We start from the raw sequence: 9,536 nt of genomic DNA, 5'->3' as shown, positions 1-9,536 counted from the left end.
TAAAAGTAAATTGGGCATCCTGATGAATATCTTTAATCCCAGCACTCTATAAGTTCGAGGCCAGTCTAGTCTACAGAGTGAGTTCCAGAACAGGCAGGGATACACAGAGAAACCCTGTCTCAAAAAAAACAAAACAGAACAGAACACTAAAAGTAACTTTCCATATGACCTAGCTATGCCCCTCTGATGCTCACGTCCTAGTCAACACTTGCTACATAGATTCTTGCCATCTCTGTATAATGCAGCACTAGCCACAACAGACAGAAACAGAAAACCCCCTCATTTCAGCAGTAATGTCTTCCTCTTTCCACCAACGAGAATCTTCCACTGACCTAGGTAAATTATTCCTACCCACTCCCATCATCACCTACAAGAGGTGAAACCGGTGCTGAGGCAATCAAAACGGACATACTGAACTTTCAGCTCAAATGATGGGAGGCTCTGGGGCAAATTACTGATGTTACTGCTCAAGAGGGAAGAGAAATGGGTTGGTCCGTGGTGCCTAGTCTGAGATGAGATTCATCGCACACCAGTGTGTGGCTTCCCTTCTCAAGGCCTTGGCAGAAAATTGCCCCATTCATTTACAGCTCCTGCGTAGGTCCGTGAAATTACATTTGTCCCTTTGAACAATGCTTTCTGTGCCACAGACAACCAGCTGGAGTCACAGATAACAGCTGGGAAAGTCCCCTCCAGTCAGCTGGTAAAAGCCAGTTTCAAATGGATTTAAAGGCATTCAAATGAGTAATTTAATGGCCTCAGATGTCCTGAGAGTTCTAACTGCACGGTAGCCTCAGATACTCAGATGTCTGGAGAATGAAGTGCCTACAGGTATATCACACATGAGATGAAAGAGAGCCCTGTGGGAAGTGGGGGGCTCTCATTCATCAGTGCTACTGGGGTCCTCTAGAGCACTCCCCTAAGCCATGGTCACAAGATCACACAATCTGTGTCCTCCTTTGAAAGCATTCCTTTCAAACAGTGCGGAAGAGTTCTGCTTGTTGGCATAACTGCTCGCTAGTCTCTCCTCCTTGTCCGCCTCCTCCCGCCCACTGTCACGAGCTCAAACCAACCTTCTTGTATTGTCCAGGCAACAGATTCTCCACTATCTCGCTGAGGTGGTAGAAGGAGGGTCTCTTCTCAGGCTCACTGTTCCAGCACTGCACCATGATCTCATAGCTGCAGGGGCAGAGCTCAGAGTGAGTGCGGGCGTACCCGTAGATGTCAGCCACCCCACAGACCCCTGGAGTGTGGACATGGGCCCACGGGTGAAGAGGAAACTTACACTTCACTGGTGGCATGGTCAGGTTTAGCCATCCGGTATCCACTCTTGATCTTATTGTAGAAAGTAGAATCAACCATCATGCCAGGGTAGGGTGTGCCACCTACAAGCCAAAAGAGAGAACCGGATGACAGAGGGTTTTTACTTGTGTCACCCACCTTTGATTCTGAAGCCCTGATGGCCTGATTCTTTTAAAGACTCTATGTTTTCATCTCCTTGACTCCAGAGGACTCCTCAGACTTGCCATAGTAGTCTTGGTTGATCAAATCCCAAGTGTCATGGACAACTTTAGAATAAAATTCACTAATGCCCTTATGGTGTTTCTAACAACCATATCTAAACGCAAACATACCGACAATGTGGAGAGGTGGTCTAAGCCACTGAAGAATATTGTTTTCTTCAGAAGTGTTCACGGAATTACAGTCCACGTCAAAGCTAGGACCTAGCATGTCCAGAATCTAGTGGGGTTTTTTGTTTGCTTTTTTTTTTTTTTTTTTTTTTTTTTTTTTTTTTTTTTTTTTTTTTTTTTTTGGTTTTTTGTTTGTTTGTTTTTGTTTTTGTTTTTCAAGACAGGGTTTCTCTGTGTAACCGTGGCTGTCCTGGAACTCACTCTGTAGACCAGGCTAGCCTCGAACTCAGAAATCCACCTGCCTCTGCCTCCCAAGTGCTGGGATCAAAGGCATGCGCCACCACCACCTGGCCTCAAAAACATGTGTTAGTATTTTATCTTCTTTTTTTGTTTATAAGATTTATTTATTTATTTATGATATGTAAGTACACTGTAGCTGTCTTCAGACACCCCAGAAGGGGGCGTCAGATCTCATTACGGATGGCCATGAGCCACCATGTGGTTGCTGGGATTTGAACTCAGGTCCTTCGGAAGAGCAGTCAGTGCTCTTACCCGCTGAGCCATCTCTGCAGCCGCTTTGTTTTTTGTTTTTTTCTTAAATATTTCATTTATTTATTTAATTATGTGAATACACTGTTGCTGTCTTCAGACAACCAGAAGAGGGCATCAGATTCCATTACAGGTGGTTGTGAGCCACCATGTGGTTGCTGGGAATTGAACTCAGGACCTCTGGAAGAAGAGTCAGTACTCTTAACCACTGAGCCATCTCTCCAGCCCCATAGTCTGGTGTTTTAAGGGCATACAAGGCCTCAGAAAAAGGGGTAGTAGTATGTAGAACAGCCAAGGCCAAGTCAAGTTCAATTCCCTCTCTGAAGCTTCCAAAACCACTCCAAGTCTCTTTTGTCTTTTCTCTGAACCCACATTACAGCTTACAGAGTCTGCCTATAAGTGTGTAACCTGTGTATCCCCAAAGTCCAGTCCAACCTTACTAATCCCTTATGACCCTCCCTTGGCAGCAGGCACCTGATTTGTTCAGGCCCTAATGACAAGTGGCCAAATATTTAGGATGGCTTTTTGCTCTTTGAGATGTGGGTTCCCTGCTATGTCACCTTTCACCTGGGCATCCTTCAACATCAAGGGAGAGGGAGAGGGAACTATTGGTGAACTCTCTAATCTGGTCCAGAATGAAAAGGCAGATGTCCTGGGAAGCACTTCCCATGGGGGCAAATGACTCCCACACGACCAGAGTGATGGTAACCAGGGGTGAGGAAGCAGCCCACAGAGACCCCCCCTCTGGATCTACTCAGCCTACGTCGGTAACGGTAAACCTGTGGAGTGAGGCTGCAGTGGACTGGTTGACACTGCACATGTCACCCTGGATCCAGGACAGACACATGTCTCTTCTAGTGCTATTCAGAAGGAGCCACACTAGCCGTCAAGCTCTTACCAAGAGAGAAGATTTCCCAGAGCAGAATGCCAAAAGACCAGACGTCACTCAGCGTGGTATAGAGGTTGTCGAAGATGCTCTCTGGTGCCATCCACTTCACAGGCAGGAAGGTCTGTGGGGGAAGGAGAGAGGAAATTAACCCACAGGCTATGCTCTGATGTCTGCTGAAGTAGACTCAGGAAGGGGTTCTCCCTGGGCTGGGAATAATGCATTAAGGACCGTGCCTGCATCCTGTCTCTCTCACCGGCAACTAGGTAGGTTATGTGTGCATGTGTATTTATGTGTGTGTATGTGTCCAGGTGTATGCCAGTGCTTGTTGCATGTGTGCATGCCTGTGGAGGCCAAAGACCTCCGCTGTTTTCCTCAGGATAAAGCCCACCTATGTATTTTTTTTCCTCTGAGAAAGCTCTCTCTGGCCTGGGACTCACCAATTCAGCTAGGCTGCCTAGCCAAGGAGCTCCAGGAGTCTGTCTCTGACACCATGTCGGGCTTTATACATGAGTTCTGGAGATCAAACTCAGGTACCCACATGAGTTCACGGAGCTCTCTAGCCCCACTGTGTAGATTCTTAATAATAATGGACAAGGAATGGTCAATGTCACTTCTCATACTTCTGAAGGAATAATATACTAAACATATTTCCCTGGAAATGAACACTTGTATATTCATGTACATACTTGATTTATTGGGAATTAACACTCACCGAGTGTGTCTAATTGTTTTTTTTTTCTAATTTTGCATCTATGGGTGTTTTGCCTGCAATGTCTGTATGCCTCACGGATTGGAAGCCAAAAGATGTCATCAGACCCCTAGACCTGTACATACAGGCTATTGTGAGCTGCCGCCTGAGAACTGGAAATTGTACACAGATCCTCTGGAAGAGCAGCACTTGCTCTTCTTAACCAGTGAGCCATCTCTCCAGCCCCTGATGGGTGCTTCTATATGTCTACAGCACTGTGTGTGAATACCCTAAATCATTCTCATGTAGCAATGTAGGAAATGGATGAAGCTACAACCAGAGAAACTGAGGCATGAAATAGACAAGAAACTTGACCAAACAGCAGCCCTAGTATAGGGTAGAGCTGTCTGACTGTTAAACCTAAGCTTTCCCTATGAAACCTCTGACACCAGCTGATGACTGGCTCCCGAACTAAGAAATCACAGAACATCAGAGATTAAAGGGGTCAGGGAAGAAGGATAGAGGACAGAGGGAACGTACACTGCCTTTTGACACGTAGTTAGAATCGTGCATGATGTCTCTGGCCAGGCCAAAATCGCAGATCTTCACAATTTTCCCCTGCGCCAGGAGGACATTGCGGGCAGCCAGGTCCCGGTGGACACACTATGGGAAGGGAAGAAACCACTTCAGAATGGCTCCAGCCAAGGTGGGGGGGCGGGGAGGGGCAGCACTCCCGCAAGACTGGCCAGTCCATGAGGGACACTTAAAGGTGCCCTGGCAGGAAGACCTTGCCCTCCCCTCCCTGACTCCTCCTGAGGGACAAAAGGTTGTGGAGAAAGGCAGACACCCAGTGAACATCACACTCCCAGCCTATCTGGGGAAGCAACAGAGGCAAGTTAACTGGAGAAGCTAAAGGTTACTCTGGCTCTAAGATCTTCCTCGGATTTCTCTCCATGCCCCTCCTCTGAGCTATGGCTGGGTCTGAAGAGGTTTCTGGGCCTTGAACTTACATTTTTTGAAGCCAAAAATTCCATTCCTCGGGCAACTTGATAGGTGAAGCTCAATAAATCCAGCAAAGTCAGACCCTCGGAGTCATCATCCGAAAGGAGGTTTTTTACTTCTGAGTCTGTGGAAAGGAATCAAAGATGTTGGTGTTGGGTGAAAGCAGGGGGCCTTCCAGTATCAGACACCCCCTCTGGTCTAGCAGGTTGCAGAAGCTCGTCCAAAGATCTTTTCTGAAGGCATTTTGTCATAATTTTTAGACTTTAGCGGGTACAGAAACTATACAAAGAAGGCTGTGGGTGTGGCTCAGTGGTAGAGCATTTGCCCAGGAAACACGGGGCACGCATTTCAAGCCCTAGTACTATAAAAATAGTAAGAAAAAAAAATAATAGTTCTTTCTTCCAAAAGAAATATACACAGGTTGAGCATCCCCGACCCAAGATCGTGAGTCTAAAATGCTTCGAACATCCAAAACTTATTTAGCACCAGCACGATGGTAAAAGTATCCCCACGCCAGACTTCCTGTGAGAGATCACAGTCAAAACACAAGCACACTAAAAAAAATATTGTATAAAATTACTGTCAGCTATGTGTCTGAGGTGTGCATGAAACAGACATGAATTTGTACTTAGACTTGGCTCCCAAACCCAAGATATCTCATCATGTATATGCAAATATTCCAAAATCTGAAAAAAAAAATTCAAAACACATTCAGTTCCAAGTGTTTCAGATAAGAGATATTCATCGTGCATGCACAAGCACATACCTGGGGGGGACAGGGGGATAGTTATATACACAATGACTAGTCAAACCAACACCCTCCACGGAGCCCCACAAACAGATTGCCAGTTGCCCTTGGATTTCACTTTCGACCTTGTCACATCACCTCAGCCATCTTGGAGACTCTCTCTCTCTCTCTCCCTTTCTCTCTCTCTCTCTCCACACACACACACACACACACACACACACACACACACACTGAAATCATCCGTGATGAATTTGAGGTTTGCTTTCTTTCCTTTACGCTTTGTGTATAATTTGCCAGTTAAACCACCTACTCAACAGCCATCCTCAAGGACAATGCCCATGATCGGGCATCGACCTCACCCTGTATGTAACCTGTCCACTGCACCCCCCCACCCCATACTCATCCCATCTAGAAAGACCTTGTTGGTTTTGAGGCAGGCAATCTGGGCTAGCAGTTCCCAATACTTGATTTGCAGGCCAGTGAGGAGCGGCTTTAACCATTCATTTTTTTTTTTTCAGCCAGCTATGGGAAGGCCAGAAAACTGTGGCCTGCCTGCCAGCAGGACCTAGGCCCAGCATGACTCAGGTCCCTTCCCCCTGGTGCCAAGTCCAGCAGCTCTGCCCGGAAAGCAATGTAAACTATTTTTAACCATTTGGGAGTGGAAAGGAAGCAGTGTTCCAACTCTCATTGGGTAAACTTTAAGAAGTGTTTGGAAGTTCACCCATTTGGCAATGTAAAGTAAATGGGGCTGCAGATCTGGAAAATATTATTACATACTTAAGTTTTGCAAAACAAGCACATACTTCTTAGTGGATTGTACCTTTTGCTGAAGAACCCTGCAAGCATTCAAAGCCTGTTAGAGATTTTTCAAAAACAGTCTCCATGGCAGCTGAGCATTTTTGCAGCAGCTGACAAGAGGCTCAAACCCCCCAACAAAACAGAACCACGGAAGAAGCTCAGGCCTGCCTAGACACTGCTCACTTCAAGTGTGTGGTTAAGCAAGAGCCCTGGAGTGGCCACCCCAGAGCAGGCATGAGGTGGCCCATCTGGCATGGCATCACCCGTGGCACCCTGGAGTTTACAAATGAACTCATCCCCAGCACACTTTTCAAAACAGAAGGGGCTGCTTTCAAACAAAAGTCAATAGGAACACTTGACACATACTGCAACCTCAAACTGTCTACTCTCCAGTTACTGTCACAACTTGTACATTAGGAGAGCTAGAAGCCAGGATTATGGCGCTCACAGAAAAATAAAACAAAACCATGAGGAAACAATGTAAGATTGCCAACTTTCAGATTATCCATTGAAAAAACACCAATTATTACCACTTCCATTTTCTTTTTTTAACAAAAGACATGTTAACAAGCAAACACCATCATAGCAGAATGAATTATTTATTTAAAGCCACTACATTTAAAGTCTGAGAAATGGATTACATTATATCTGTCTTTATTATTTTTTTTTTACAATAGTATATATGTTTTCTTCAGTGCCAGAGAAGGAACTGTATACACACCGGGCAAGCCATATACCATAGGGCTACATCAGCAACCCGTGTCTTTATTCTTCTCACACACAGAGCACAAATCTACAAAAGATATCTAGGCCCAGCTGTGCAGCCATGCACTTAGGGATCACACAGCTTGGCAGAGCTACCTGCCATCCCAGTTTCCCTTCCTCTGAGCAGCAAGTTAAACCACAGAAAGATCATATTTGCCAGAATGAGCACGGGCACTTTTACCTAGCACGGATTTCTTCTTATAGGAGGCTGGCCGATCATACAGCGATCTCTGGATGTCAGAGTACTTAGAAACCTCTTTCCTCTCAAGCATGGGGACATACTGTGTGGTATCAGCTTGCTTCATGTCCATGTAGTCGCCGTTATTTTCAAAAGACAAAATCACATAACTGTAAAAATAAATAAATAATAAATAAACACATTTCACCCCAGGTGGTCTCTAATGCAGTCATTCAGTAGATAACTAAGCACATGCTAATCTGGTTACCTACGGTGTTCCATTAACTGAGGGAGGTTTCAAGAGCTTGGGGATGAGCATAAACAATCCCCATGTGCACACCATGCATGGGGTGGTCCAGACAGACAGATGAACATTAATCAGTCATGAGTGCACAGGTCATCTCAGACCCAGCTGTGCTGGGAAGGGAGGATGATTCTGAGGACATGGAAGGAAAATGTCCAACCCGGAGTAAGCAAGCACTTCTAAAGATTCCGTAAAACCGATACTATCTCAATAGAAGGGAAACACTACGGGGCCAGCTGGGGTCCCCAAAAGGTGGCCGCCATGATTCCTCATGCTTTGTTTCTCTGTCTTCTACACATCCTCACAAAGAGCAGAGACATCCCCAAGAGCCACAGGGAAGTCAGGGTGGGGCTACATTCCCATAAACACACAAAATGTTCTGAGTCTGCTACACTGAACTGTTGAAAAGTTCATGACGGGAAGGCAGTCATTGTCCCCTGAAGGTTCAGTGGCCATGTGGCCATGTGGCTCAGACACATAGTTCCTGCGACTCCATAAACTGAACACCTGTTTGGAGCCCATTAAGTAACGTAATAGCATGGGAAGTCCTGGTACTCTCAAAGGTCTTGATAGCCAACTGGAAGTTTTAACAGTAGAGACAAGTGAGTATCATTAGTCCAGATTCAACAAGGACCAACAGCTCCTCCTGGGATGAACACGAATGACATCCTTTGCCAGAGCAGCACTGACATGTCTTGAGAAAGCACATACAAAGAAGAAAACGGCTCTCAGAAGGATCCCCGCCCCCTGTCATTCAAACCTATCAGTACAGCCTTCCCATGTGATGACCTAGTCCAAGACACCTGCAGATATGTACCCATCCACACTGACACAGATGGCTAGATAGGCTCGCAGCCTTGCGGTCTCTGGTGCTGGCCTAGAATCTGCAGGCCTGGAATCTGTCAGAACAGGCTTTTCTCCGTGTATGAGGCTGTGACAAGGACATATGTGTTCTCCTCATGTTTACCTTCTTGTACTCTCATCTGCAGGATTCAATCCAAAGATGTCCAGGTCTTTCTTCGGCTTCTCTGGGTGTCGGCTCATGAAGCTATCTCTGTTCTTATGCAAATAGTTGACTAAATCCCCATAGAAGCAGTATTCTGTGATGATGTAAATGGGGCCTGTGGGGACCAAACAGTCAGGTATAAAAATGGAGAACAGAAAGAAGCCATGGCGCTCTGAATCAATGAACTTCCAAAAAGTCAGGGGAACTAGTGAGCTCCACTTACAAGCTTAATACTCAGAAGGTATGTTTGGGGTACAGAGAGGGGAAATCTGAGCCTGAGACTGGTTCAAAAGTTTCCACAACAAAGAGTATTCCCAGCAACCCCCAATCCCCAACCCCAGGACAAGGAGCCTACCTGACTTGGTGCAGGCTCCCAGCAAGTTCACAATGTTCAAATGTGGTCCCAAGTGAGTCATTATCTTTAGCTCAGACATGAGAGCTTGCTTTTCACTAGACCTAGCTGTGGCTGTTGAAGAAAACCAGATTTCAGTACAACTGAACTCCCTACTCCTGGGTCTCAGAAAAACACATGGAACCTTGTGATTCAATATTATTTATTTACCAAGAGTCTAAAAGAAGAACATTAAGACTGTCTCTTCAGTCTAGACTGCTGATTGTGTGTGTGTATGTATGTGTGTGTGTGTAGTGTGTGAATGCCCTTGCCTACAAATATACATGGAAGCCAGAGGCTGACATCAGGATATCTTCTTCAACTGTTTCCACATCTTATATTTTGAGTCAGGGTCTCTCACTGAACCTGAGAGCTTGCCAAGTTGAGTAACCTAACTGACCAGTGAACTTCCAGGATTTACCTGTCTTATCCTGCCTCCCTGCAGTGTTGGGGCTATAGGGGCCCACTACCACTTCTGTCTTCCTATATGGATGCTGGGAGAATCAGAACTCAGATCCTCATGTTTGCACAGAAAGTACTTTACCCATTGAGCCACTTCCCAGTCCATAGTCTCTAGTCTTTAAGATAAA

At 45.8% G+C, this 9,536-nt stretch overlaps 1 protein-coding gene across 7 annotated transcripts in view; it reads right to left on the bottom strand.

The window, feature by feature from the left end:
- Pdgfra (platelet derived growth factor receptor alpha) overlaps positions 1-9,536 on the bottom strand; it is a 48,596-nt gene that overhangs the window by 8,706 nt on the left and 30,354 nt on the right. For all 7 annotated transcript variants that reach the window (XM_031342737.1, XM_031342736.1, XM_031342733.1 and 4 more), the window contains 8 exons: positions 8,911-9,021; positions 8,517-8,670; positions 7,249-7,415; positions 4,765-4,880; positions 4,295-4,417; positions 3,076-3,187; positions 1,283-1,382; positions 1,071-1,176 (listed from right to left, as the gene is read on the bottom strand). In XM_031342737.1, the coding sequence (XP_031198597.1) occupies positions 1,071-1,176; positions 1,283-1,382; positions 3,076-3,187; positions 4,295-4,417; positions 4,765-4,880; positions 7,249-7,415; positions 8,517-8,670; positions 8,911-9,021 (989 nt within the window). The remainder of the gene's footprint in view (positions 1-1,070; positions 1,177-1,282; positions 1,383-3,075; positions 3,188-4,294; positions 4,418-4,764; positions 4,881-7,248; positions 7,416-8,516; positions 8,671-8,910; positions 9,022-9,536) is intronic.

Source organism: Mastomys coucha, unplaced genomic scaffold (genome assembly GCF_008632895.1).
Source record: "Mastomys coucha isolate ucsf_1 unplaced genomic scaffold, UCSF_Mcou_1 pScaffold22, whole genome shotgun sequence".
Lineage (NCBI taxonomy): Eukaryota > Metazoa > Chordata > Mammalia > Rodentia > Muridae > Mastomys > Mastomys coucha.
The sequence above is the reverse complement of the archived record's forward strand: the minus strand, read 5'-3'. Positions and strand labels throughout refer to the sequence as shown.